The sequence below is a fragment of the Anser anser genome, assembly GCF_964211835.1.
Source record: "Anser anser genome assembly, chromosome: 17".
Lineage (NCBI taxonomy): Eukaryota > Metazoa > Chordata > Aves > Anseriformes > Anatidae > Anser > Anser anser.
Genome location: NC_139738.1, coordinates 776,070 through 804,057, shown reverse-complemented (window position 1 = coordinate 804,057; position 27,988 = coordinate 776,070). Strand labels below are relative to the sequence as shown.

At 64.8% G+C, this 27,988-nt stretch overlaps 1 protein-coding gene across 16 annotated transcripts; it reads left to right on the top strand.

The window, feature by feature from the left end:
* Positions 1-62: 62 nt before the first annotated feature.
* Positions 63-27,988, top strand: KCNAB2 (potassium voltage-gated channel subfamily A regulatory beta subunit 2). 16 transcript variants are annotated; one of them, XM_083802868.1, is made up of 17 exons: positions 63-167; positions 4,163-4,215; positions 8,289-8,408; positions 8,747-8,788; positions 19,170-19,213; positions 19,934-19,971; positions 20,187-20,266; positions 22,194-22,238; positions 22,444-22,488; positions 22,569-22,612; positions 22,712-22,798; positions 25,987-26,072; positions 26,228-26,348; positions 26,443-26,537; positions 26,810-26,930; positions 27,001-27,089; positions 27,285-27,988. In XM_083802868.1, the coding sequence occupies exons 3-17, from the start codon at positions 8,332-8,334 to the stop codon at positions 27,372-27,374; spliced, it is 1,104 nt and encodes a 367-aa protein (XP_083658994.1). In that variant the 5' UTR covers positions 63-167; positions 4,163-4,215; positions 8,289-8,331; the 3' UTR covers positions 27,375-27,988. The 16 variants fall into 16 exon arrangements, with proteins under 16 accessions (XP_083658994.1, XP_083658982.1, XP_083658993.1 ...); XM_083802855.1 differs by lacking the exon at positions 63-167 and adding an exon at positions 951-3,854 and having other exon boundaries at positions 8,753-8,788; XM_083802866.1 differs by lacking the exon at positions 63-167 and adding an exon at positions 954-3,854.

The following is a 27,988-nucleotide window of genomic DNA, read 5'->3' as shown; positions in this document are numbered from 1 at the left end:
GGACGGCGGGGAGCGGCTCCCCCCGTGCCGGGGGTGGTCGGGCCCCGCTCGGCGTCGGGTTACTGGGGCGATGGGCGCCGCCCCGCGGGGGAGGCGCCGCTCGGCTCCGCTCGGTCCCGCTCCGCTCGGCGCCGCTCGGTCCGGCCGGCCCCGCTGCGCCCGCGCCGGTGAGCGGGGACGGGAGCGGGGCAAGGGCCGCCGGCGGGGCCGGGACCGGGGGACGCGGGGCTGAGGGATGCGGGGCCGGGGAGCGCGGGGCCGGCGGCGGAGCGGGGCCGCGCGGGGCCTCGGCCCGGGGGCTGCGGGGCCGGGGGGCGGCGGGCGCGGGGCTCGCGGGGGTCCCGGCGCGGCGCGGCGCGGGGGTCCCGGCTCCCGGCGGCCCGGTCGGGCCCGGGGGCGGGGCTGCGCCTTTTGTAGCCAATGGGCGCCGCGCGGGGCGGCCGCGATTTGCATGCGGCCGGAGGAGCAGGCGGCGCAGCCAATGAGCGGCGGCGGGGCGGGGCCTGCCCCCCACGAGGGCGCCGAGCGGTGCCGAGCCGAACCGAGCGGTGCCGAACCGAACCGAGCGGTGCCGAGCTGAGCCGAGCCGAGCCGAGCCGAGCCGAGCCGAGCCGTACCGTACCGTACCGTACCGTGCCGTACCGTGCCGTACCGTACCGTACCGTACCGTGCCGTGCCGTACCGTACCGTGCCGTACCGTGCCGTACCGTACCGTACCGTGCCGTACCGTGCCGTGCCGAGCCGAGCCGTGCCGTGCCTGAACCGTGCCGTTCTGTGCTGTGCCGTGCTGGGCCATGCCGTGCCCTACTGTTCCGTACCGAGCCGTGCCGTGCCTGAACCGTGCCGTGCCGTGCCGTGCCGTGCCGTACCGGGCCATTCTGTGCCGTGCCGTGCCGTGCCGTGCCGTGCCGTGGCTTGCCAAGCCAAGCCGTGCCGAGCCGTGCCCGCCGTCACTCCGATGCCGCCCGGCTGTGAAGTCGGCGCCAGCCCCCGGGCAGGGCGCGTTACCGGGTCCCGGCGCCAGCACCCCGGGGGCTGCGCGCCCCCGCCGGCGCTGCCCCCCGAAGCCCTCCTGAAGGCGGCCCCGGGCCCAGCGGGGCGCTCCCGCAGCTCCCCGCAGACCCAAAGCGTTCCCCTCGCGGCCCCCCGGTGCTGCAGCAGGGCGGGGGCGTTGAAGCCCGGGTAACCGCTGCCGAACGAGCAGGCAAACCGAACAGCAAGGTGCGAACGTTTGCCCAGATATTTCCCAAGTATTTCCCCGAACACCCTCCCTGCCCTGGCAGAGGGGACGTGGCAGCGGCAGGACTAAGCCCAGGGCAGGTGACCCCGCGCGCAGGTGCCGGGACGTGCGCGGCCGGCCGTACGGAGCGACCTTCGTCCCCGCGCTGAGGGACGGTTCCTGCCTGCCCGCGGCCCCGCCGCTCTGCGTGCCCCTGGGGTTTGCTGCCAGACGCTCCCGAGGCTCCCGTGAGGCGCCCAGGTCCGTGAGGCGCCCAGGTCTGTACTTCCCAGGGCCGTCTCCTTAAGGTGGGGATGCCCGGACAGCCCCGAGGCAGCCAGCAAGCCCCGGGTGCCTTTGCTGTTGCGTGTAACGCAGATTCTTTGGGACACTTCATGCAGGCTCTTTGGGGCTCCTGTCCTGGTAGAAGCCTTTTGGCAGAAGAGAGGAGCACGTACGCCGCGCCTCCAGAAATCAGAACTGCCCCTGGCATTGTGCATGCGAGTGCATCAAGCCAGGCTTCCAAAACCGCAGGTCGCTTCTAAACCTTGCACTGCTGCAAGCCACATTTCCGTGTCATGGGTGAGTGCCAGGAGAGGCAGGGTGGCCAATATATAGAACATTCATGTATGCAATGAGAATATGCATTATATAATAATCGCATATACATGTATGCGGTGCTTCTCCTGCTGGTTCACAAGAAAAGCCTCTGCTTGCAGCTGCTAGCGGAAGGTACAGGAGAGCAGTGGTTTTTACATTTATTTTTTTAACCTCATGCTTGTAAGGCAGGGAGCAGGGCCGCAGTGTCCCAGGCACCGTCACCATCTCCTCGCTCTCGGTGTGCAGGTCCGTGGGCCAGGCACGTGGCACAGGGAGCAGAATAACTCCTCGTGCAGGTGAACGCAGCTTGCTGGAGCAGCAGAGCTGCCAGGCCGGTGCTGCAAAGCTCTCGTGGAAGGGCTGGGCTGGGTTCCTGCCCCGTGTCCTGCACCCTGCTGCCCGAAATCCTGCAGCTCGGCGAGGGGAGCTTGCAGTGCTCGGCACTCTCAATAAATCTTGGCATTGGCTTGTCTTCTTTTTTTCTTTTTCCAAGTGCTTTTGTGCTGGCCAGCACACTTGTGCTTCTGGAGCTGCCCCTGCACGTGTTGGCAGGCGGGTCCCTGTTAGTCCTGGTGCGCTGGGAAGTGGCACCACGTCTGGTGGCCCCGCCACCGGCAGGACCGCGTCTGCGTCTGCGCGCAAAACTTGCTCGCTTTTTCATCAGGCAAGTGTGGTTACAGTCAGAACAAAATTTGCATGCAGGCTCAATTCCTGGCTATTTTGGGACTCCTGAGGCAGATGTCTTTCCCCATTTTTCCTGAGCTGCAATCCCAGATCCGTGCAGGCGCTGGGAGCGCAGCTGTGCTGCGGCACTTGGCACCACGTGCCCCGCGAGCCACGGTGGTCAGCGCCCGCTGGGGGTGCCGGGGAGCGCCCAGTTTTCCTGATTTAAATGAAAATAACCTACTGTGCGAGCTGCCTGCTTCTCAAACCCTGACCCTTTTTGTTCACTTGGCCCCTGGTTCTCGTGTTCAACCAAGCCTCCAGCAGCATCAGCTCTGCTCACCCCAGTGATACAGCGCTGTAATGGGGCTGGGGACAAGCCTGCTCTAATTCCTCGGGTGCCTCTTTGGCCTCCAAACCGTGTGTTTCCGGGAGGAACCTTCCAAGACGGCAAAAAAAGCAAAAGTCAATTAAAAGGTGGCAACCGCTGCCAGCCAGGTTGTTATTAAACATCTCTTAACGTACACCAGGAGCTCTCGGTGTCTCTGCAGAGACAAACGCACAAATTATTTATCAGTGCCAAGGAGGAAGGCTTGGTGCTCAGGGTACCTGACGGCTCAGGCTGAAGTGCTGTGGTACCAGCCACTGCCCGACTGCCCAGAGTCCCCCAGAGCCACGTGGGGCACAGGCTGGAAGGCAGCCCAGCACCACAGCGCTCCCGAAATGTGGCTCCGCACCCCTGGGCATTGCTGGGGACCCCTGCCCATCACAGCCAGGCACACCGTCCCGCTCCCCCCCGGCTGCAGTGGGTGCTGGCAGCATCCTGGGTTTCTCTCTGCTGCTGCTGTTCTCAGCTCCATGCAGCAGCGGGACGCAAACCGGCCGCTGCCTCAGTTGGTGCAAGTCTTGCTCGCTGCCTGGCGCAGAGCTCCCCAGGCTCTCCGCCGTTATCCTTGGATATTCGCAGCTCCTGAGGCCAGAAGGGGACACTGCCACCATCCCGTGGGGCCAGCAGCACCCTGGCCTCAAACGGCCCCGCTCCTGCTCCACACGACACTTCCCTCTTCTTTTATTCCTTAAGAAAAGCCTCCGGCATGATTGAAAAGCATCCTGCGGCGGAGACGTCCCGCTCCCCTCCCTCTGAAGCAGCCCCGGCACCAAGCCTGCCTTTGTGCCGCGTCCGGGGTGGCAGGCGCAGCGCAGCCGCCGCTCGCTCTGCGCACGCTTGCGCTCCTGGGGGGCGCGGGGCTGGGGCCGCAGCGGCGGCAGCGACACGGTTAAGGCACCGGCGGCATCCGGCGGGCACGGGAGCCCAGGCTCGTCTCGTCGGCACGGTGCGGCGCAAAACTTGCCGAGTCAGGATGTGAGCGCGGTGAGGACGCGTTTGCTGCATCCGTGCTTGGCAGGGGCTCCCCCGCCTCCCGCCGCGCGCTTCCGCGGGCACGAGGCTCTGCTCCGAAGGGCTGGTTTTTGGGGAGCCGAGGGGAATGGGGTAAAAAATAACACCCGCTGCGTCTGCCTCCAGCGTGCGTGAGTGCTCGCGGTCGCTCTGGACCGGCACCTGGCACCGCTCTCCAAAATCTGCAGAGCCTCCATCTCTGCCAGGCTGCTCTCTGCCGTCAGCTGATTTGCGTCTCATTTTTTTTTCCTCCCAACTGCACATCTTCGCCGCCGAGGAAGAAAAACTTTCGGGGGGAGGCTGGCTTTGCGCGCCTGCAGACCGTGGAGCTGAGGTAGGTGCGCAGCTTCGGGGTGCTGCTGCCCTTCGGCGTGCCACCGGCCGGCCCCGCAGTGCCGCTGCGCCGGGCTGTGGGTGCCTCGCCCGCAGGTGCAGTGCAGCAGGAGCCCGGCCGCGGGCTCTGCGGAGGGCGGCGTGGTTCGGCGGGGCTGCACATCGGGGGCTTGCGTGTGCTCGGGTGCGTGACGGGCAGCGTTACTTTTCTGCTTGCATGCGTGAATGCGAAAAGAAACAATCCCGCTTGGTGTGCCACATGTGGTTTTAGGATTTGTCATTGACTCCGGGCGCCGAGCAGTGCCGAGTGCCTGTGCTTCAGAGCACACGGTAAAACTGCAGGCGACCTCACGTGTTGCAGCTAGACCCCTGCCGGGCGGCTTTGTTGTTATTTTAATGAATGGGTTATAAACATACCCGAATGCCCGGGCTGCTGCAAGGAGCCTGCGGTGCAGCCGAGGCCGGCCGGGCTCTGCAGGGTCCCGTGCGGGCAGGGGGGGTCCTGCCCCACGCACCCCTGCAGGCACCGCTGCGGGCGGGGGGCGTGGGGGGCGCGGGGACCTGGCTGTGCCGGGGACGTGCAGGGCATGAGGAAGGAGGCGATGGCAGGAGGCGCTGGGTCTAGCAAAGCATTTGCAAGTCACAGTAGGGCAATATGACTAATCGTCCTGAAGTCATCTTTTCCGTAGAGCGCTGGGGGGGAATTCACTGAGGACGCTGTTTACCAAACCCTGAAAAAAAAAAAAAGAGAGAGGAAAAAAAACAAATCACCAGGACAGGCACCTTGAGCGGGGAGAGGCTCTGTGCGGTCGCACCCGCACCCCCACAAAAGGGCTGGGAGCTGTGCCGGATCACGGGCATGGCGGGGGTCCCACAGCCCTCCTCCCACCCCATGCTCGGGGTGCTCAGCCCGGGGACCGCCGTGCCCCAGCCGCAGCAGTGGCGGCTGCAGTGGGGAAGGGAGGGCCTGGGCAGGGGGAAGCAGCAATTCGGCCCTGCCGGGGCTCAGCAGAGCGGCTGTGCCTGGGGGGCTCCCGGTGGAGCAGCCGCCCACAGCCGGTGCTGTCCCACCGAGATCAGGGCCGCCGACGGGCAGGGCGTCGCGGGACGCCCCGTGCCGGCTTTGCCACCAGGGAAGGTCCGGGCGGAACCAGAGGTGCCAGGTTTCTGCCCGCCCCATGGTCCGCCGCCGGCCGGAGCTGGGGGTGCTCGGGGGGCCGTGCTCGGGGCTGGCTGGGGCGCTCAGGCTTCACGTGGCGGCTCTGCCCGAAGGAGACCCTTTTGCCAAGAAGTAGGCGCAGGCCCTCGCTTTGGCACTTTCAGCATCACTGCTCATCTGCGGGGCAGTTCGATTTCAGTCAGCGCGTTCCCATGTCCGCACCACGCCTGGTCAGGACCAGGGTAAAGCCATGCAGTTAGATCCCGGCGATTAACGCTCTAATGAGCGAGTCTTAAAGCCTCCTTCAAACCGTCCACCCGGCTGGACCAGCAGAGCCTCAGCCCTGGGCCGCCTTGGCCCTACATCCCTGCAGCATCTCAGCAGCCACTCTTTCCTGACCCGTCGTGACGGCACGGGTTGGGGATGGGGACGGGGATGGGAGCTGGGTGGCAGCCAGTGTTCAGGGCACCCCTCATGCCTGGGTCCCAGGCGCATCCCGCGCTTTTATACCCAACACCCCACAGCAGAGAACTCTTTCCTTCTGTTTCCACACATCACCCTGCAGAAATTTGTGCTGGGTTTAGCCCCGATGAAGCTGAAGCTGCGGGAGTTGTCCCGGGCTCCCTGCAGGGAAATGGGAAGGTGCCGGCACCGGAGGGACGGGGCTTTGGGCAGCGCCTCTGGCTCTGAGCACCTGGAGGGACGCGCTGGTGGCCCGGCAGAGCTGCCCCATCCTGGGGATTGGTGCTGCCCTGTGGAGTGCTGTGCCGTGCTATGCTGTGCCATGCCATGTCGTGCCATGCCGTGCCATTGCCATGCCGTGCTGCCCCACGGTGCATGCCCCTCATGGCACGCCGCTCTGCTTTGCATCTGGGGCAGGTCCCTGGGGCACCGCGCACCACCCGGGCAGAAGATGCCTCGTGGGCCTCACGTCCCTCTCCACATTTTAGGGCTGCCAGCGGTTCCCCAGTGAGCACGGTCACAGCTTGGCTCCGCCGCGCTGCTGTGGTGGGAGCGGAGCCTTTGGTGTCGGCGGTGCTGCGCCACTGAGCTCCTCAAATAGGGCTGGGGGGCACCCGGCACCAAGGGGGTGGCTGGGGGCTCCCACTGAGAGGCGGCAGGGCTGGCTCACCAGAATTATCCACAACGCCTGAAAAGAGCTGCTCCTAAGCTGTGCAATAGTTTTGAGCCTGTTTCTGGCCTCTCCGTTCCCTCTGCTCGCGCAGACACAGAAGCGGTGCCGCTGCCCCAGCTGTGGGTCGGAGCGGGGTCCCCTCGGTGCAGCTCCCCTCGGCCTCATCGCCCTGCTTCCCGCTGACTTTGGTGGGGCGGGCAGGAGGTGCTGTGCGGGAGGAGCAGCGCCTGGGCTGGCGGCTGCGGCTATCCCTGCGCTGCCGAACAGCGGGAGGTGCTGTGCGTACAGGGTTTCTGATCTCCGGGAGCAGAACTGCCGCTCCTGCCCGCTTTGCCCTTCCCGCAGCCCCTTTGCAGGGACTCTTGCCCCCGGGGATGCTTCCAGCTTTGCCCATGGTGCTTGGTCTTTCCTTGCGGGCTGCAGAGCACTGCTGGGGCTCCCGGGGTACTTTGGGGGAAGGCGCTTGTGCTGCAGGACCCATGGGCAGCACGGGGGTGCCGCACACCCGCTGGGGTCACGCTCCTCAGCGGTGCCCGGGCAGCTCTGCCGCAGGGAGCGGCGCAGCAGCGGGAGGGCAGCTGCCTCCTGCCACTAGAAAAATCATCCTGTCCTCGCTGAGCCGCTGCGAGCCGCGCTCCCGGCCCTGCTGCGCGAGGGGGGCCGTTGGCGCAGGGCCGCAGCGCTCCTGCCGTGCTGGCGAGCGGCTCGGCGGGGACGGGCCCCGGCTGCCGCAGCCGCTGCCATTGGGCCGCGAGGGCTGCAGGGGCTGCGCCGCCGCGCGCGGGCTGCGTGCGCGCCGTGCAGGGATGCGCGCGGGATGCGTGCCGGGAGGCGAGCGTGCTGTGCGCCAGGCCCTGCACCTGCTGGGGAGGCAGCGCGGAAACGTCTCGCTCCAGATCCAGGGCGCAAAGCAGCTCGCTGCCTGCAGTGTAAAGGTTGGGTTTCACGGGCCTGCGGAAAGGTCGTTTAAATTTAAAAGACTGAAATCCCCCCCTTTCTCTCGGAGCTCCTGCACCCCCCTCATGCGGTAGCGAGCAGACTGCAGGAAAAGCCAGGGTAATTTTCTTTTCTGGTTGTGCTTGGGAATAGCACATACACTGCAGAGGGAGCCTCACGGGGTTGTTTCAGGGTTGTTTTTTTTTTTTTCCCTGTCAGCAAAATGTTTAATTTTTCAGGCCCTGAATTTCTTCACTGTTTCCTGCTGTGTTGTAAGACTGCTGCCGCACAGGGCTGGGCCTCACCAGTGCAGCTCTGCAGCCCCGGAGCTGGCTCGCGCCGTGGCGTATCCTGATTGCCTCCTGCGGGCAGCAGCGCAGGCAGCAGCGCAGGCAGCAGGCAGCCCTGCTCAGCACCCAGCAGCACGCCGGCAGTGCAGGCTTGCACAGCATCCTGCTCACTGCCCCAGCACACAGCCCCCAGCCTTGGTCCGTGACCCCACGCCCTGGGTTGTGTTCTCCCAGCCTCTCAGAGAGTGCTGGCTTTTGGAAGCCACCAGCCCCCGAATTTTGGGGAAAACAACCCAGTAAGGGGAGCTGGTGGCACTGGGCAGGGCAGGGTGGGACGGGTCTGGGGGAGACGCAGGGACAGGGGGTGAGCAGCAGCCAGCAGCGGGTTGGGGTGCTGGGGTCGCAGGGGGGCTCCACGCGGGGTGGCGGGGACCGCGCCGTGCCCCTGCCGCACGCCCATCCGGCTCGCAGGCTTCAGCGACAGGAAACGCCGTCACTCGCACGCTCGGCAAACCTGCGTCTGGTTCAGCTTATTCTTCCTCTTTTTTTTTCAGAGGGTAAGGCAGAGAGCGGGGCTTGGGACGCGAGGCTGGCTCCATGTATCCGGAATCGACCACTGACTCCCCGGCACGACTCTCGCTGAGGCAGACGGGCTCCCCCGGGATGATCTACAGGTGAGCACCGGCCCGGGCGGCCCCAGGGGCTCGGCAGGACCCAGCGATCCCGCGGCCGTTGGTGTGCTTGGTGGAAAACCGCTTCCAGGACTGCCAGACCGCGGGCAGCCCCGGGGCGCCAGGGCCTCGTTTTAACAGCTGATTCCTCCGGTTACCGTCCGGGAGCATGCCGGTACCCGGTGCATCGGGCACCCACGGGTGGGTGCAGCACAGGGGGGCACCACCAAATCCCTGCCGCCACCACCGGTCCCGGTTCGGCCGCGCGGTCCCGCCAGGCCCTCCACCTTTCTAACGCGGTTTGTGGCATGTTTCTTCTCTCTCCTCCTTGCTGTCGGAAGCGCTAGGTATGGGAGCCCCAAGCGCCAGCTCCAGTTCTACAGGTAACCGAGTCCTTTCTTTCTCCCTAAAAACGCCCCCGGGAAGTAGAAATGTCCCACACCAGGGCAGCCCCTCGCCTGTGGCTGCCCCACGTCCACGCAGGGCTCAGGGAACCCCTCGGGACGTTCCCCGGTGGGCCCGGCCATCACTTAAATCCTCGAGCTATAGAGTATCCCGAGCTGGAAGGGACCCACGAGGATCATCGAGTCCAGCTCCCAGCCCCACACAAAACCGAGCCATATATCTGAGGGCACTGTCCCAACGCATCTTGAACTCAGACTCGTGCTGTCCGTCGGGTCCGTGATCCCTGCACGTGCTGGGTGCTGCCCGGGGCGCTGGGGAGCGGCACCGCGCACCGAGGGCCCCGGCACGCCGCCGCTTCGCAGGGCTCTGGCCTGGCCGGCGCGGGGGCCAGCGGGGGGTGGGACACGCCGTCGTCTCCTCGCCCTTGACGAGCCTGGCTCGGCTGGTGCTGTGTGGAGAACAGCCTGAGCCTGTTAGCTTTTCCCAAGGGCTGCTCCAGGAATCCGTCCAGCCCTTTCATCTGCTCCTTCCATTTAGAGAAATGTCATTAACTGATACATAAGACAACACATGTTTTTTTCTCCAACCTTTTACTGTCTAAAATTAAAAAGGCACTTTTCCCTGGCGCATGGTGCCAGCAGGGCGCTGGGAGCCACCTCAGTGCTTCCAGGGACACCGTACACAGCGGTGCCGGGCCGGATCCGGCCTGGCCGCCACCAGGACAGCCCGCGGTGGTGCGAGGGGCGATGCGCCGTGGCCTCCCCCTCCGTCCCCCAGCACGGCGTGTGGGTGGAGGAGAGGGTGACAGGGTCTGGAGCAGATCTCCGTTTAGGAGAAGCGTGTCTGCCCAGAGGTGTTTGCGTTTTGGACCCGGCGTCCCTCGGCAGCCCAGCTGCGAGCCCTGCCACCACGCCGAGGGGCTCCTCGGCACCCTGGGTGCCGCCGCCACGCGCGTCCCGGCGGGGCGCAACCTGTCGCTGCGAGGCGCCTCGCTGCAGCCACCGGCGAGGGGCGGCTCCGGGCGGGGGAAACGATGCCAGTGTTCATAAAGCAGCTGCACATCCACAGGCTTTTAGAGAAGAACTCATGAATAATTGAGCTCCTGTTCGCTAGGAAGAAAATACCCTAATAGGGCTAATGGAGCGCTGCTAAAAAACTTGACTCTGGAGGGACCTGTATTCACCAATTGCTTTGGATGCTAAGCATCGACACTCCCCTAATGAAAAAAACCACAGCTGTGCATGTCTTATAGCTGTCCAAGGGAACCCTAACAACCCAGAGCTTTTCATTTTAATGAGCAGGATCCCCAGAAGCCGGGTGAGTCCGAGCAGCCGGGCGGTGCGGGGCCGGACGCGCACGGGGCCGGGTGGCGAGGAGGCAGCTCCCGGTGTGCGAGGGGTGCGTTTGTCTGGGCAGGGGTCTGCGCGCCCCCCGCCACACAGCGGGGCCTGACGGGGGTCAGAGGGGCTTCCCTCCCGAGGTAACGCAGGGCTCGTTTGGTTGGGGGTGTTTTGTTTGTGGTGGTGCTTTTGTTCTGTTGCAGGCAGAGTGTGAGATGTCGGGTGTGGGCTGGAAAGTTCCCTGTCTGCCCCTGGAGGGGGGCACCCGCCTCGGGCTCACCGCTGCCTTTTGGCACCGTGGCACCGCTCGTTGCGCCCTCGGAGCACCCTGCGGCACATTCGGCTCTGGGTGCTGGGGTCCCCGCGGGCTGGGGACGGGGGGTGCTCGGGGGTCCTGCCTGCAATCCTCCGCAGAACAGCAGCTCCTGCTTTGGCGTGTCGCTGCCCGGGCTTTGGCAGCTTTTCCAGCCCCCCTGCTGGGGCACTGCTTCTCGTTGCTCAGCTAGCACAAAGTTTTTGCTAATAAGTTGCCCGTGGACGCACCCAGTGCTTTCGTGCTCTGCCTGCCGCCTGGTAATGTTGCTCAGCCAAAAATCAGAGAGGTGTCAAAACAGGGCATGCAGTTAATTACCACCTCGCTCCTTGGAGCAGCTCACATCACCCCCACCGACTTCATCCGCCGCCTTAATTTAATTGCAGCGAGATGAAGCCAGAGAAGTGTGCGGCAGCGCTGTGCGCTCCTTTGATTTTCCTGGCTGCTGTGGAGCGAGGGAGCCCTTGGGGCCGGGGGGCTGCCGGCACCGCGGGGTGAAATCCCTCGGCCGCGGGGAAGGGCTCCGTGCCGGCACCGCCGGCTGCAGGCCCCAGCTCCGAGGCACAGCAGAAAGTGTTGGGTGGGCGCAGGCGGTCGGAGGGGTTTTGCTTCCCACACCGCTGTCCCCAGCTCCGTGCCCGCTGCCTGCCGCTGGGTGCCCCCACCCAGAGCAGGGGCTGGGGCACCGGGGAGCGCTGCCCCTCCAGCCAGCGGCGGTCAGCGCGCCGCCAGAGCTGGTGTTTGCGAGGTGCTCAGGTTTTGTTTTGTCATAGCCCCGGCTGACCTCAGGAGAGGGGATCCTCTTTTCGTATTTCCCTGCACTTTAGGAGCTCTTGCTGCATGATTTTCCTGAGCAGGAGGAGTTCTACGCTATTTTCAAACACATTGTTTATCCCAGAAACTCCCCAGGGTTTTCAGTAATTCCTTGCAAGTTAATGCTCTTTTTTTTTCTTTTTTCCTCTTTTTCTGCTTTTTTCTTGAGGTCACACTTCACTGGAAGAGCGCACGCTGCTTTCAAGCTGTGCTGCCGTAAAACAACTTCTCCGGAAAAAAAGAAAAAAAACCACAATGCCAGCAGTGGGGTGTCGGGCACAGCCAGGCTCTGTGCTGGGCTCTCCCCATCCAGGGCCCGTTGGGAGCCCCCAGACACGCGCAGCTCGCTCAGGCCCTAAGAGCAGTGGGTGTTCCAGAGAGCAGCAGGGAAATCAATGCCACCTCCTCGGTGCCGCCACCAGCGAGGTCGCAGGCGCTGCCGTGGGGCGCTGGGCGCCTCCGGCCGTGCACGGCGCCCGCAGTGCCGCAGGCTGTGTTCAGTGCCGCGCTCGGCACCGCGCTGCTGCTGCAGGGAAGGTGTTGGCTGGCGGCACGGGCTGCAGCCGCCTGCTGCGGGCACCACAGGCACCCCGAGGGCTGCCAGCGAGCGCCCGGCGCCTGCAGCCCTTCCGCAGGACTCCTGCCCCACGGGAGCCCCGCGTGGCCGTGCGGCCTCGCTGGCCAGCGAGCGTGGCCCATGTGCAGGCACCGGCTTCCGCCAGGAGCTGCAGCACCGCCCGTTCCAGCCCAGCCAGCTCCAGGGGCCACCCGTGTCCCTTTGCTGTGCATTCCTTAGGGAAACGCAAACCGGTTGCAGCCCGGTCGGTGCCCCCCGTGGAAGCAGAGCCGTGCCTCAAGGCGGGCGCATGGCAGGCTGTAGTGGTGCACCCAGCTCCGCACCATCACAGCAGGAGCCCCAGGACCCCGCTGCATCGTGCAGTGCTTGTACCCATGCCGTGCCATGCCAGGAGGGCAGCGTGGTGGGGCTGAGCCCCACGTGAGCACCCCATGCAGCCCCATCAGCAGCACGGTCCAGCCCTGGCAGCACCCCTTCCATTCCCCTCCCTGCTGCTGCGCTGCATTTGCCATTTCTTTTGCTCGTTGGCTTTCCTGTGCAGATTTCTGTTCCGCTTAAGCCAGTTGTTTTGCCATTTATCGCCGGGGCCCCTTGTCCCCTCCCCGGGCCGCGCGAGGGGCAGACCTGCTGCGGGTCCCCACGAGGCCGGGCACGAGGCTGCGGCCCTGGGGCGCCGCGGCGCTGCGGGAGGTCGGGGCGGCTGCCCGGCTCTCTGTGCCGCACCCCTGAGCGCCCGCCGCCCGGCCGGCCCGCAGCCCCCGCGCTCGGGCAGCAGGATGCTGTCCATGACGTACAGCGAGAGCCTGCGCAGCGTGGCCAGCCGGCACCACCCGGACTGGGGGCTGCAGCAGCCGCGGCGGGCGGACGCGCTGGAGCTGCGGCGGCTGCGGGACGTCCGCGCGGCGGCGCAGGCCAAGACGCTGGAGGAGTTCCTGCGGACGCACGGGCTCTCGCTGGACGGCTGCACGGCCCGCGCCACCGGCATGAAGTACAGGTAAGGCGCCGCGGCCGCTCGGGCGAAGCGTCGCGAGCACCAGGCGTGCCGGCCGGGCACAGAAATCCCGGCGGCGCCAGGGCTCGGTGCGGTGCCCGGGCTCGGTGCGGTGCCCGGGCGCGGGGCGGCGTCGCAGCCGGCTCCGCGTGGCGCTTCCTAGAGGCGACGCGCCGACGCCGCCCGGCCAAACGTAGCAGGACGCGGCCTCTCTCTCGATGACGGTGCGATCCTTTGCAGTCCCTCGAGGGAAGGAGATCTGGCGTGGTGCTTGCAGGGGAAGCTGAAGTAAATCAGCGCCTTGCTGTCTCGCTCGGTCGATGGTGCTCTTTAAGCTTCCCGTCTTATTTTTGTTTTTACTTCAGTGTCGGTGGGAAGTTTGGAAGTGCAAATGTATTTTGTGCAACGGCGCGGCCCTGGCCTTTTGCAGTGTTTGCAGGAGGATTTAATGTGTGCCTCCGGGTGCCCTGTGCTCCCCCGGCCTCTCTGGCTGCAAAATTAAACACTGACGTGGGGGGGGGGGTAGAATAAAGCTGAGAAAATGTCCTGCTGAGCCGGAAAGCTGCCTATGAGCACAGGGACAGCTGGCACCATTAATTTTGCATGTAGGTCCAGGGCGCGGTGCGGTGAGCGGCGTATCGGTGTTTCAGCTCGCTCTTGTCCCTCTCATTACGGCACCGTTGCCGGAGGGGGGATGCGCAGAGCACCCGCAGCTTCCCAGCACGGCCCCCAGCCTTCATGCCCCCGCAGGGGAGAGGGCAGCAAGGGCGAGGAGCTGTCCTGGCCGCTTAACAAAAAGCGGAGGTAGCATTTACACGTCGCGGCAGCCCATTTAATATTCCTGCGGCAGTTATTTATTGATGGAGTGCACCAGCAGGCACGGCCCTTGGGCGCCTCCTCGCTCGGGGCCGCCCGTGGCCCAGGGGACAGCCCAGGGGACGGGGGCGGCTCGGGAGAGCTGCTGGGGCTGCTCCCGCAGACCCGCGGCCGTTCCCTGCGCTGGTGGCTGTGGGCGAAAGCTGGCGGCAGCGTTAATCTGGGCTCAGCGCTGCGGGGAGATTAGCACGGGGCTGCTGGGGGCACGGAGCTCCCGCCCGCAGCTGGGGGATGCAGGAGCGCCCGCGATACTCGTGCCCCTGGGGAAGGTGCCCGCCTGGGTCGGCCACAGGAGAGCGGCAGGAGTCCCTTCGGAGGGGAGCGCAGCAGGATCCCCCCGCCCGGGGCCGGGGTCTGCTCACGCTGCCGCCCGCGGATTACCCAGCCCCGCCGCCCGCGCTAAGGAGCTTTGAGGCAGAGGGAAGCCCGAGTGGATCACAAGTTGTCTCGTTGCATCGGAGGCTGATTTATGTAATCCCCCTGCACGCCCCCGTAAGCCAGTCCCCAGCCCCGAACCATTTTCCTTGTGCTCCAGAAATGACTGCACAGCGCTGCACTGGCAGCCCGGCTGGAGGCTGGCTCGGTGGTTCCTCTCCTGCTCCGACCACGACTCCCCGGCCCTCGGAGCCCTGCCTGCTGGGGCACCGCCGCGTGTCCCCCCGGCGCGGAAACGCCCACGGAGCCCGCGGCCGATGGCCCGTGAGCACAGCCACTCGTGTCCTTCCTTCAGCAGATGCTGGAATTGGGTTTCGGCTTGATTGATTTAGCTGTTCCGTGGGGAAGTTTCAGGGAAGAGTCACACAGCACCAGCTTCAAACCCAGCGAGGCTTTTGCCCCAGGAGAAAGCGGGAGGGCTGGTGGCATCGCCACGGGTTGTGCGTTTACCCAGTAATAATGTACTTTTTAATGTGCAAACACTCCTGTGAGAGCTTTTAAATCTGACTTGGATCAGCTTAGGAGCAGAGACGCTGCACTGTTATTGCGCAGCTGAAGGAAGACAACAGACCCCTTCACGGCCAGGGGTTCCTTCCCCATCGTCGCCTGTTGCACCCCAAAACCCACGTCCTGCAGCTGGACTGGGGGAGCAGCGCCTGCAGGGCAGGGTGGAGGCAGGGGTGGAAGCCGGCAGGGATTTGCCCAGGGATTTGGCCCCGGCGGCAGCGGGGGGCAGCCCCCTGGGTCTCTGTGCTGGCCAGGAGTCGTGAATGCACTGCTGTCAGCACTCCTCCGCGGAGAGAGCCTCAGAGGGACAAGGTGAAGGCAGAGAATTCGAGAGGCTTTCCAGCAGCCCTGCGCAGCAGAGGCACGCGCTTCAGAAATAAAGGGGGGTGTGCGCCTTCCCGGCACGGAGCGGCTGGAAGTGGTCATGTTTCTGCCTCCCCACCTGCTCCGACATGGTTTGTTTGCTTCCTAAATCTCATCAAATATTGATGGCCTGGAGCTGATATAAGCTGGGTCTCTCGATCCAGCCCCGCAGCCGTCATGTTGGCTGAGTGATGCTTCGCAGACGTTAGGAGGAGGGCCCTGCTTCGCAGAGTTTGCCGTCTAAATTTAGGCTGCTGCCGCTGCTCCCTGCCGCCTCCGCGGCCGCGGGAGGGTCGCGGGAGGCGAGGGGCGCCCGGCGGGCGATGCCGGGGGGCTGCAGCGCAGCGCACAGCCCTGGCCGCACGGTGCCCAGGACACCGGCCCCCCGGGGGGCACGCACCCTTCTCCCCCACGCAGCCGGGGCGTAGGGACGCTCCCCACGGCACGGCACGGCTGGATCCAACGGCAGCATCGGCGACGCTCAGCGGAGACCCCGGGGTCTGTGTGTCCGGGAGGGGGCTGGAGGCGGAGGACAGCACCGCAACGTCCCCAAGCTTGCCTTTAAGCCTCGGACAGGCAAGCACCGGCGCTGCCGCGGGCTGAGAGCGAACACGCGGCGTCTGCTGGCTGCTGCGCTTTGCCCTCTCCTCCGGGACCTGCGCGTTCCTGGGGGAAGCCCTCCCCGTTATCCTCACCCCTGACGCCCCGCCGCTCGCCCGGGAGGAGCGGCTGAGCCCCGGGGAGGGAGGGAGCCTTCCAGCCCGAGCTGCAGGGCACCATGCAGGTCTCCTTTGTGTGCTCCGAGCACAGCATAAAGAGCCGGAGCGCGGAGGACCGGCTGAACCGGCAGAATGCCAGCAGCCCCAGCCTCGGCACGCGCAGCAAATTCCGGGCAGTGGCCATGGTCGCCCGGAGCCTGGGGCAGCTCTCGGTGCAGAACGCCCCGTCGTCCAGCGAATCCAGCGTGAAGCAGCCGGGGATGAAATACAGGTAGGAGAAGGATGCGCTGCTCACTCGGGGAGATGTGCCGCCGCTTCGGGTGCGTGTGATACCCCGCGCTGTGATTTGTGCAGGAGGGAGGCTCGGGGCTGGGGGTGTATTGTTCCCATCTTCCTGCTCCAGGTTTCTCGGAGCTACAAGTGCTGGTCTGCTCCGTGTGTGCATTGCTCGTCTTCATTTCCTTCCTCGCAGTTTGCTGTCTTTCCCCTCTCAGTATGGTTTCAGTCCAACCTGATGTAAAACAGTGGAATGGGAAGGGAAAAAGTAACCCAGAAATGCAGTTTGGGGTTTAGGAGGACTCGTGGTGCCTGGTGAGCCTGCGGGAGCGGGCAGCGGCTGAGCTGGGGAAGTTGGAGACTCCGTGGCACACGCTTGTTCGTGGGCTGTGAAGGCATCGGGGGCTTTGCAGCGCTGCCAGTTCACTCACAGCCCCAGGGAGCGTGTGCTGAGCTGCGAGAAGTGTTCGGACCCTGTCTGTGTGTGCGGGCCTGGAAATGAAGCACGGCGTGTGCACCGCGTGCCCTGGCCGGCACAGGCTGGGTTAGCGCGCTCAGCGCCCCGCGCTCGGGCAGGGGTTCCCCACGTAGCTGAGCTCCCGCCGAGCCCCAGCTGATCGCGGCAGCGTGCTCCCGCTCCAGCCCAGATGCGAACGGTGCTGGGATGCAAAATGCATCAGGCAGGCGTACCGCTGGAAGGAGATCAGCCGTCGCCCTCTGTTATCTTCCTAATTAGCCGCGTCCCCCTCGCCTGGCGTGGCTGCGTGCACTGCCCGGGGCTTGGGGTGCCCGGTGTGGCGGGGCTCGGCTCGGCGCTGGGCAGGGTGGGCTCAGCGCCGTCCCGGGGTGCGGAGAGCGAGCATGGGCACTGCCACAGCCAGGTCTCCCGGCGGTGAAACCACAGACACAATGCATACGCCAGCGTCCTGTGCGCCGCTCTCCCCCTGCCCGGTTCCTCTCCGAGCAGGCAGGCGCGCTCTTCCAGCTCCCTGGGCCACCCCTCTGCCAGGCAGTGACCTGCTGGGGCGGCTGCCGGAGCCAGGGTCCCTCCGAGAGCCTCAGGAGGTGATGGTGATGGTGGCACGGCACCTGCACCGGGGTCACCGAGCTCTCCAGACACCCCCGCTCTCCTCCATACAAAGGCTCCTTGCAAACAGGCGCTGTACAGGCCCTCCGCCGTGCGGGGGGACGCCCGTTCCCTGAAATTCCCGTGCGTGGCCTCCCCAGGTAGCCGCACGTGTCTCGGTTTGGCGACCAATCCATAAACTTCTGGGCAGGAAAGCCATGAGCAGAGGCACTCCCGTTGCTCCTGTGCCTAGGGGCTGCCTCCCGTGCTCGGGGTGGGCTCCTGGAGCAGTAGCGGTGCCCGTGCGGCGTGACACGGGTCGGGCGAGCCACGGCTGTGCTCCTCTCCATGTCACAGCCCCACGTCCCTGTCCCTGGCCTTCACCGTGCTGACAGCCCGCGGCGATCGCCGCTGCCCCCTGCTAAGCAGGCTAAAAATAAAATGGGTTTGAGACGCGGAGCATCTGCTCCGTGGTGCGGGAGCAGCCCGTGCCTTCCAGATGTTGGACAATGATGCAGCAGCGCAGAAGGAAAGCGTCCTGATTAATCTCAGCCTGAAATTAATAAACGGCATCGCCATCCTGCGGCTCTGCTCCGTCCCCGTGCCCTCAGCCCCGCGTCGGGCGGCCGGGCCGGGGCCGGGGGGGCCGGGGGGCGCGGGGGGCCGCGGGCCCTCGCAGTTGCTACGCGACTCGGCTCCGGCAGCCGCGCGCGGGCGGGCTGCAGCAGCTCACCTACACTTTATTTATTTTAATGCTTGTTGTTTGAACCTTTGTGATTTTTAAAAATGCGCTATCAATCACCGTGGCAAAGGCAGGAAAGACGTCTGCCAGCCTGGATTCGTTCCCGAAAGAATATTCTCCACTTCTTTGAGCCAGCCGAATTTTCAGTGCCGTGCAGGGGCGCTTCGTGCCTGCAGGCACCTGCTCCGCTCGCCAGCCGCTTCTCCCCGTGCGAGCTCCCGGCGATGCCGGCAGGGCGAGGACCGGCGGTCCCGGGGGCAGCGTCCCACATCAGGGCAGGGCTGGGCACCGCGCTCCCCCCTGGGGGTGCTCCCCCGGCAGGCGCTCCCCCCCTTGCCCCTCACGTGCTTTTTCCCGAGCCGTGGCGCGTTGTCCCAGGACGCGCACGGAGGCTGCTGACACAGTTACGGGGCCAGGCTGGGCACTTCCCGTTTGCTTTTGCTGCCGGCATGCCCCTGTGCGCTCAGCCAACTTTTATTGCTCAGTGATCTCTGGTTTCATCAGCAATTATTGTCTCTCGGGGGAGCCGCATCCACCGTTGTTGTTCTTTCTCTTGTACCTTCTGGCTCGCAACAGCCCCAGGTTTATTTCGGTTTTTCCTGGTTGCAGAAGTAGAGCAGTGACTGTGGTTAGGTCTCGGTGCTTTCAGCTGGGCTCAGCTGTTTCATCTTTCCCCCCTCCTCCTATGTTAAAATAAATGCCTGACTTTTCCAGCCATGATTTGTGGTTTAGAGGAGAGACGTGCGTCTGTTGGGTTCTCCTTTCAGAGGGTCACTTCTGCAGGTGTCTCTACACGCAGCGTGGGCCCTGGTGCTGTGTGTGCCTCTCTGTCCCCATTGCTGCTCTCCCACCCCCCTGCTGTGCAGTTCCCTGTTTTTTTCTGGGCTTTTCCCCCTCTCTTGCTGGTGGGGGGCACCAGCACCTCGGGGTGTCCGGCTGGGGGCTCTGGGGGCCAGCTGCTGCCTGTCCCCACGCAGCTCGGGGCAGCCCAGGCGCTCCGGGCCCGCTGGCACCGCTTCGTGTCGTGCAGCGATGCGCGGGACACGCAGGGAGCAAGGTGCGGATCTGCGCCCGCCCCACGGCACGCAGGGCCGTTGTGCGTTTCACTTCGTCACCGGTGCCCGTTCCTGGGTGGGTTTCACTCTCCCCGCTGCCCCTCACCTCCCGCTCGGGGATGTGAATAAACGCAGCCCCGGCCCCGCAGCGTGCAGGCGGGGAGCTCACGTAGGCTGTGCCCTCCAAGAGCCGGGCAGTGCCGGGGGGGTCGTCTTTTTAATTAGCTTAATTAATTATCATTGTGAGGATTTACGATTGCTATTCTAATGGGTCTCTGTCTTGCAGAAATCTGGGCAAGTCTGGGCTGCGAGTGTCCTGCCTCGGCTTGGGTGAGTGCCCGCGCCCCCTGCACGGCTCCTGGCTCGGGGGCGCGCAGCGGGGCTCCCGCGCGCTCCGTGGGGGAGAAAAAGCGGACGGTCAGAAAGCACGCCTCAGCTGCTGGCACGGCGTTTCTTGCACTCCCAGCATTTTAATTGTAGCCAAAAATTTCTGCTTTGTCCTCAATATGCACGCCGGCTCGGCGCAGCGGCGGGGGCAGCGCCCTCACAGAGCCAGCTGCTGGCCTCAGATCTGGCTGGGAACGTGCGCGGGACGAGCGGCCCGGTGGGCTTCCAGCCCCTGTGAGCCGCTTACAAAGCACGGAGAGATGTATTTACGGCTCTGCGATTGTCGCTGGCGACAATGGGTTTCTGTGACTGAAACGTTACCACTCGCTTGTGAAGATAAGATAAGAGGGGGCTTTCTTCCGGGCTGGCAGCAGTGCTGCGATGTGGCCCAGAAGTTCTCACGTGGTTTTCTCTTTTTCTCCCCCGACATAACAGAAAGTGAACGGTATGTGCTGCGAGTGCTTTGCCACATGCGTTGGTGCAAAGCGTGGCCACCGCACATGGGAGCTGTGCCAGGGTAGCTGGGGTGGGCGGTCGGGGCACGGCGCGGTCGGGGCACGGCGCGGTCGGGGACGGGACAGAGCCCCCCCATGGCATGGCCCCACTGCCGCCCGTCCGCACCTGCGGCCGCTGTGCTCAATGTGCGACTTCTCTCCTCCGCAGGAACATGGGTGACTTTCGGAGGGCAGATCACGGACGAGGTAAGGACGGGGCTGACTGGCGTTGCCTGTGCCCCACGGCACGCGCTCTCGCTCCCCAGCGGCAGGGCTCCCCCAGGGCCATGGGCCCAGCCGCAGGGCGCCGCATTGCGGAGCCGCCCCTGGGCACCAGGACTCAGCTCGGGCTCCTCTGAGCGCGTGGCCACGGCCGTGGCTCTCGGGCATCCCCCCCAGGCACCCCCGCTTTGTCTTTGCAGATGGCCGAGCAGCTGATGACTTTAGCGTATGACAATGGCATTAATCTCTTCGACACAGCAGAGGTCTACGCTGCTGGCAAGTGAGTACCCCGCTTTGGCACGAGGGGCTGCATGTGCTGCGTGAGCCTTCCTCACCTGGCTCTCCCTGACTCCTCCTCACCCCCTGAGCTCTCCTCCAGTGTTCCTGAGCTGCTGCCAGGCTGGGCAGCCGGGTGTTGGAGCCGTGCGGTGCCACGGGGCAGAGAGGTGCTGAGCTGGGCTTTGGGCTGGAGAGTGCTGAGGCAGCCTCAATCCTCTCACAGCTGCAGGCTGCGGTATATTTAGCATTAAAAGCATCAGCACGGATATCGACGTAATAGCAAAACCTCCTTTTTCTTCCCTCAAACCCACTCCTGCGTTACCCAGAAGCCTGGGCAAGGACAGTGTTGCCTTCAGCAAACTCAGTCCCGTGTGTCGGTGCAAGAGCCCCAGGCAGCCTCCAGCCCTCACAGAGCCCCTCAGTACTCGTTGGGTGATTTAGGCAAACACGTCTGAATTTACGGAGCCCTTCAACACTGCTCGTGGCAGCTGCCGGGCTGGGCTGCAGCTGCTGGCGGGCGGTGGGCAGGGGGTTTGGTGGGCGGTGGGTTCCGTGTGCCGTGGGTTTGCCGTGTGGGCAGTGCGGCGCCGCAGAGCCCCCACCGGGACAGGGCCAGGCTCTGCCGCACGCTGCAGCCCCGCACTCACCGGGTGTCGATAACTCGTTGGGTTCGTGGCTCTTTGCAAACCATCCCTCCAAGCCCCCGTCCAGCCCAGTTCTCCAGGCACGCTGGATTTCCTTGTACCTGAGGTTTTCAGAGACAGCCGTGCTCATTCACAGCGTTGTGCGAGCAGTATTAAAGCTCTTCGGTACAGTGTGCCTGCAGACACTCCGGATTCTAAATATTTGAAAGAGAGTTTGAAAGGGTAGGTGATCTTAAGCATTCCGGCAAGCCCGTTGCCCCCGAGAGCAGTAACGAGGGCTTGCTCGCCCTCCTTGCAACGAGCGTTGCTCTCCATTAGCTCGGTGAGGACAGCCATTGTCATGCAGGTTGGTTTGAAAGTTTGGAGAGTGGAAATAATTAAATCATTCCGCTTCTCCGCTCTCGTTTTCGGAAGTCATTTCACATTTGCTCAAACATTACGTCTCGCCGCGCCCTCTCCCGTGGAGGTGAGGGCTCTGTCCAGGCCACGCGGTGCCGGCAGAGGGGTGACAGGAGGCGGGGAGGCTGTGCCGGCAGCTCCCGCACCGCCTCTGACTCAACCATCACAAACCACAGCCAGGGAGCACCCCGAGCAGCCCCGGTGCCGGGGCACAGAGCAGGCACGGCCCACCCGGGTGGTGCTGGGCTGCATTTCTTCCCCCTCCGTGCTGACCTGGTCCCATCGCAGCCCCACGCCTGCACCGGGACAGCGGCGTGCGGTGCCTCGGGACGCAGGGGCAGCGGGCGGCTCTCCCAGGGCACCGTGTGCCAGGGCTGCTCCGCGGGAGGGATGGCCCCGATGCGTCGCGGTGCGAGGAGCGGGCCCACACAGCCACTTAAAAATAGAAAGCTCTCGTTGTTGGGGAGCAGCAGCACTGCCGGAGGAGCCGGGAAATGGCTCTCTAGAGGGCTTGTCTCCAGCGAGGCACCCCTGCCCGAGCAGAGCTGCCCTCGCTGAGCCTCAGCCCTCTCGCAGACACCTGCGCTCCCCTTCCCCTTCTGCTCGCCCTCAGGAGGCTTTAGCAACCCCCAGGGGCGAGGGTCTGGGGCTGCGTGCGCGGGGCTAAGACCATGAGGAGGGCAGCACGGCCGGCCCTGGGGCAGGCACCGGGTCCTGGGCTTCCCCACCGGGCTCTGCCCAGCCCCGCGGCGCTCACCCGCTCCTCGCCTTCCGCTCCTGCTGCTCCCCAATGCCACTCGCAGTCGCTTCTCATTACCGAAGCGTTCCTGACCTAATTCCTGTACCAGCCTAAAGAGCTCACGGCTTATGTCTCCCTTTCTGTAGGGCTGAAGTTGTGCTGGGAAACATTATCAAGAAGAAGGGGTGGAGGTAGGTATGACTTTCCCTGGGTCAGGCGTTTCACAGCGCTTCGTTTTCATGCAGCAGATTTCCTTGGCAACTGCGGTGCTTACGGGCTGGGGAAGGAGCTGGGGGCTGGGGGCACTGCTGCTCGCGGGCAGGGGGCCAAGCGGGGTGCGGGGCAGGGCGCACGGGGCTTTGCAGGCACGGCAGTGACTCTCCCCTCTCCCCGCAGACGATCCAGCCTGGTCATCACCACCAAAATCTTCTGGGGAGGAAAGTAGGTAGCACACCCACCCTGCCCTGCAAGAGAGCGGCCAGCGCACGGCAGGCCCTGACCTGTGCTTCCTCTTCTTTCAGAGCAGAGACGGAGAGGGGGCTGTCCCGAAAGCACATCATAGAAGGTAGGGAGCGGGCAGGACGCGGCGCCACCGGCTCCGGCTGGCCGCGGAGAGCCCGGCGTGCGGCGACCGCCCCTGACGGCCCCTGTGCTGTGCGGCCAGGTCTGAAGGCGTCCCTGGAGCGGCTGCAGCTGGACTACGTGGACGTGGTGTTCGCCAACAGGCCCGACCCCAACACGCCGATGGAAGGTAGGTGCCGCCGGCGCCGCCGTGCCATCCGGGTGCCGGGACGTGCCGGGCGGGAGCAGGCATCCAGCCCAGGTCCCCGGGGCCGTGCTCCTTCCTCAGCGCCACCGCCCCGCTGCCCCCAGGTCCCGCTCCTCCCCTCTCGCCCCTCGGCAGTGCGGAGAGGCGGCGACCCACTGGTCCCGAGCGGGAGGGCTGCCTCCCGGCAGCCTCAGCTGTGCATCGCATCGTGCGTCTTGTATTTCATTGCCATCCGTGGGTTTTAATCATGCTTTGTGTGGCAGGCTTACTCTTCTAAAGCGTGTTTTCCATTACTGAGCATAAATCCTTCCCTCTGTCAATGCGTTCAGCACGGGCACAAAGTTAAAGCTCTGCAGAACGCCCCCTCCCTCGCCCGGTGCCAGGAGCCTCCCCGGCCACGCTTGGACAGCCAGAGGCTGCTGCCGCGGTGCTGGAGGCGCCCCCAGCTCCACGCCCCTCGTCGTGCCCTTCGCTGTGATACGCCGGCAGCTGTAACCTCTGGTCTCTCTACATCTTTCTTTTATCACCAGGGGACCCATTTAGTTCTTCCAAGTCAAGAACATTCATCATAGAAGGTACATCGTACCCGCAGTCTGAACCCCAGCGGCATTTTATGGGACAGAACCCGCACTTGTCTTTAATTTTAATTCCTCCCCCCCCAAACAATCCTCTCCATAAAATGCGCAAAGGAAAACAGCAGCAACAGCCAAACAAAAATACACCCCCTGCCCCTGAGAACATCTTGCAAGTAAAGGAACAAAGCAAACAGCTGGTGGCTCCCCTCCCCGTCGCCTCATCTCACCCCGGTCCTCTCCCCGTGCATGGCTGCGGTCGGGCGTGCTGCCGCTGGAAGCGCTGCTTTAGCCCTGTGCCGCGGGGCTCAGAGCGCACGGGGGGCGCTGGGAGAGTGCTCGGGAGCGGGGCGAGCGTGCCAGGGGGAGCACGGCACGGTCCTTGTTGCAGGGGATTTCAGGTATCATTCCTAGATGCAGGGGGTTCAAGTCCCCTGCGTGGCAGGGAGCACGGAGGCTGGCGGGGAGCTGCAAGGCGCCACTGTTAGAGCAGACCGGCTCCCGGGTGCCGTGGTGCCAGCTCTCGGCCCTGCCCTGCCGCTTGCACTGGGCTGTGCTGGGTGTTTCCCCTCAGTATGTGGGTACGGGGCTTGGGCAAAAGCCTGCCTAGCGACGCGCCACTTGACACAAGTTTTAATGAGTGGAGCAATCCAAACCCGGGCGATTTCCAGCCCCGCTGGATGCAGCTCACACGCTGGGTGCAGGGGGGGGGGCTGGGGGCAGCCGGCTCCGAGCTCAGCTGCAGACCCGCGGCTCTTCTCTCTCCATCCCAGCTGTGAGTGCATGGGGAGCACCCCGCGGCAGCCCCATCTCCTGCCGGAGCCAGCAGTCCTTCCAGGTGCAGCTTTTCCTAATACCCTGGGCGCTGCCAGCCCGTCCCCCTGCGGGCACTGTGCGGGGCCGCAGCCCAGCACCCAGCTAGCTGCACGCAGCCTCCCCCAGCCCCAGGCCACCCCTGTTTGCCCCCCTCCCTGCACGTGCAGGACCAGGCTTTCTCCACGCGGCCCTCTCTCGTCCCATGCGGAGCTGCCAGAGCCTTTGGTTAACACAAACCCAGTGCCTGGCCGAGCTGCCAGCCCACTGGTGCATGCACTGGTGGTGTTAAACCAAGCCTTGTCTGTGTTTTCCTTCCTGCTTCCTCCATTTGGCGTGGCAGCACGTCCTGGCTTGCAACCCAGCCTGCATGGCTCAGAGCTGCCTGGGGCCAGCAGCTGAAGATGCAGCCAACCCCCCCCAGCTGAGCAGCACAAGGTCGAGGTCACGATGCTGGCCCAGGGGCCACTGGTGGTCGGTCCCGGCACCGAGCCCCTTCCTCCGGGCTGCAAGCCCCGGATGGGGCAGTGAGCCCAGCTGCTCCTGCTCAGCATTTCGTTTTGGAGGTGAGGGCGGTGCTGGGTGCAGAGGACGAGCTGCTTCCTGCAGCCTCCCCATCGGCAGCCTCCGGCCAGCCTGGCCGATCCGCAGCTCCGTGTGTCCCATCCCAGCCTGTTCCCCGAGCTGCGGAGGCGGGTGAGGACGGTGGTGCCCGGGGACGCGTGCAGCAGGCGTGCTTTCCAGCCGGTTGTAACCAGAAGGTTGTACAAACGCCTGCCAGCTTCCCCCTCTCCTGCGGCGTTTGCAAGCAGCCTTGCAAGCACTGTACGACGTGGTGGCCCCAGGCGCCCTCGCCGCATGCCGGTGGGTCCGTGCGCATCCCGGAGCCATTCTGCAAGAGACCCACGGTGCTGCCAACACCACTTACTAAATGCAGGGTTTGGGGAAGGTGCTCTTTTTTTGTGTGTCCTTAAGCCCTGTTTTACCTGCGACTCATTTCTGCAATGGAGCATTTTGGGCAAAGCTGGAGCTGGCTTTTAGCCCCCCCACCTTGCAGGCAGCGCCAGCCTCCCGCGCGGTGCCAGTGCCAGGCACGGGGCTCAGCCTGCGCCGCTGCCCCGCCAGCAGCAGGGCACCCACACCAGCTCCGTCTGGGCGCTGAGTACTCGAAGCAGCCCTTTTCTGCCTGTTTCTCTTTTTCCCCTACTTTTCCTGTCTTTTTGGTGTGAGGGTGATGCTTTCAGCTGGTCTCCGGGTCACGCGCAGCGTTGGTGCTGGTGCCCTCACAGTGGGGGCCTGGTGCCTCGGGCTGCTCTCTGTGCCCCAGAGCCCAGCGTCTCCCACCCCGGGCAGGGCCGGCGCCTGCTCCCTCAGCCCCCCTCCTGCTCCCTCTCCAAAAGCATCTCCTGAACACCACCCCCACCTGGGGGACCATAAATCACATCCTTTTTGTCTCTCCCTGCTCATCTCAGCACAATCACACCTAAATATGTCAGCTCCATGTGACTCTCTCATGTGGTTTGATTTGGGTCTGTTTTTAATAGATTTGGAAAAGCACTAGGTGTGGAGAAGCGACTTCCAGCGCAGTCTCTCTCTTGCGGGTCGTTTTCGGTTCCCTTTTGTTTTAATTTCCGCGTCAAACTCCCGCCCCGGTTTGGTGTTTGGACGTACACTGCTTGCAAGATGTCTGTGCAGCGCCAGCCCCCTCCCCACGGCGTGCCCGCGCCCAGCCGCGGGTCCCGCTCCCTAACGCCCGCCTGCTGCTCTCCCCTTCCTCCCCGGCAGAGACGGTGCGCGCCATGACCCACGTCATCAACCAGGGGATGGCCATGTACTGGGGGACGTCGCGCTGGAGCTCCATGGAGATCATGGTAGGGGCTGCGCGCCGCCGGCTGATGCCGCTACAAGTGCTTGCAGAGGCCTCGCTGCCCGAATCGCTGCTCGAACGGCCGCCACGGCCCCGTGGGGCGGTGGGGCCGGGCCGCAGGCACAGCGGGCGCTGACGTTGCACACCCGGGCTTTGCAGGAGGCGTACTCGGTGGCCCGGCAGTTCAACCTGATCCCGCCAATCTGCGAGCAGGCCGAGTACCACATGTTCCAGCGGGAGAAGGTGGAGGTGCAGCTGCCCGAGCTCTTCCACAAGATAGGTACCAGCCCTGTGCCCCCGAGCTCTCACCAAACCCAGCAGGAAGGGCTGGAGCGCGGGGAGCAGCCGGCCCACCCCTCTGCTCTGCTCCCCAGGCGTCGGCGCCATGACCTGGTCCCCGCTGGCCTGCGGCATCGTCTCAGGGAAGTACGACGGCGGCATCCCCCCCTACTCCCGGGCATCGCTGAAGGTGAGCCCCGCACTCTGCATGTGCCGAGGGACTTGTAGGGCTCGGGGCTCCCCCAGGGAGGGGCCGGCTGCAGAGCAGGGGGTGTGTGTGTTGGGGAGGGGGTACAGAGGTTGAGAAGCAAGACCTCGGGACATTTGTGGTTACCTTGTCCATGGAAAGCACAGCGCATTACTTGCAAGGTGCTGGTCCCATCCCATATGCCAGGGGATGGGACAGGCGGCGTGCCAGGGACACCCCTGAGACCGCTGCTGACCCCCCTCTCTCACCCCCAGGGGTACCAGTGGCTGAAGGACAAGATCCTGAGCGAGGAGGGCCGGCGGCAGCAGGCCAAGCTGAAGGAGCTGCAGGCCATCGCCGAGCGCCTGGGCTGCACGCTGCCCCAGCTCGCCATCGGTAAGGGGGCCGGGGAGGAGGGCGGGGGGGCGGCCGGGCCGCGCTCAGGCTCCACGCTCTGCATCCCCAGCCTGGTGTCTGCGGAACGAGGGCGTCAGCTCCGTCCTGCTGGGTGCCTCCAACGCGGACCAGCTGATGGAGAACATCGGAGCAATACAGGTGAGGCCCGCGCAGCTCTGCGGCGGGGACGGGACGGGTCCGGTGCTGCCCTGCACCACGTAGGAAGGGGAGGTTTTGCAGAAGAAGCGTGGGTTTGCGTGATGGAACGCTGAGTCAAAGACGCTGCTGGCATGGGGCCAGCTCTGCACCCACCGTCCCACCTGGATCCTGACCGCGCTCCCTGCTTGCGCACAGGTTCTTCCAAAGCTGTCGTCTTCCATCGTCCACGAGATCGACAGCATCTTGGGCAATAAACCCTACAGCAAGAAGGACTACAGATCCTAAGCACGTACCGCCGCTGGGACGCCGCGCCGCCCTCGCCTCCTGTTCGCTTGCTTACGCTTTGTTGAAGCAAAGTGGAGAGCGGTTCGCATCGAGAACACAATGCGCCGAGACCGTCTAGAGAAATCGTTTCAAATGTCGCTGCAAGAGAACATAATGCTTACTACGTAACATTTATTTTGGATGCAAGAAAAGCCACTGCCGGGGAGCGCGCAGAGGCGGTGCCCACCTGATGCCCGGCCTCGGAGCTTCCTCTCCAACTGCTGAAGCCGCCCGCGCTGGTGCACGATGACGACGGGCGCCTCGGGCTCGGGCTCCGCGCTGCGCTGGCCTGGCTGGCCCCGGCACGCGGCCCCAGCACGCTCGCTGGGCACCGCGCAGAGGACTCGGCCGGTGGGACCTGTCCCGGGCGGCGGCTCCGGCCGTTGCATGCGTCTCCCCGCTGCTTCTCTTCTTTACTTTGTGTTTCTGGACGAGGAGGCTGTTACATTCGGGCGCGCTCGGAGCACGGCGGCCGCGGGAGCGTTGCGCGTGCAGGGCTGGCTGCTGGCCGGGACCGCACGGGCTGTAAGAGGCTGCTGTACAACACCAACAAGGAAACAACCACCAAACCACCA

Excerpts from the sequence above, each read along its gene's own strand:
- KCNAB2 (XM_083802861.1), top strand. The coding sequence starts at position 12,630 with ATGCTGTCCATGACGTACAGCGAGAGCCTGCGCAGCGTGGCCAGCCGG. Across the intron at positions 19,972-20,186 it reads GAGGGCAGATCACGGACGAG|ATGGCCGAGCAGCTGATGAC; the intron begins GTAAGGACGGGG and ends TTGTCTTTGCAG. Across the intron at positions 23,392-25,986 it reads AAGAACATTCATCATAGAAG|AGACGGTGCGCGCCATGACC; the intron begins GTACATCGTACC and ends CCTCCCCGGCAG.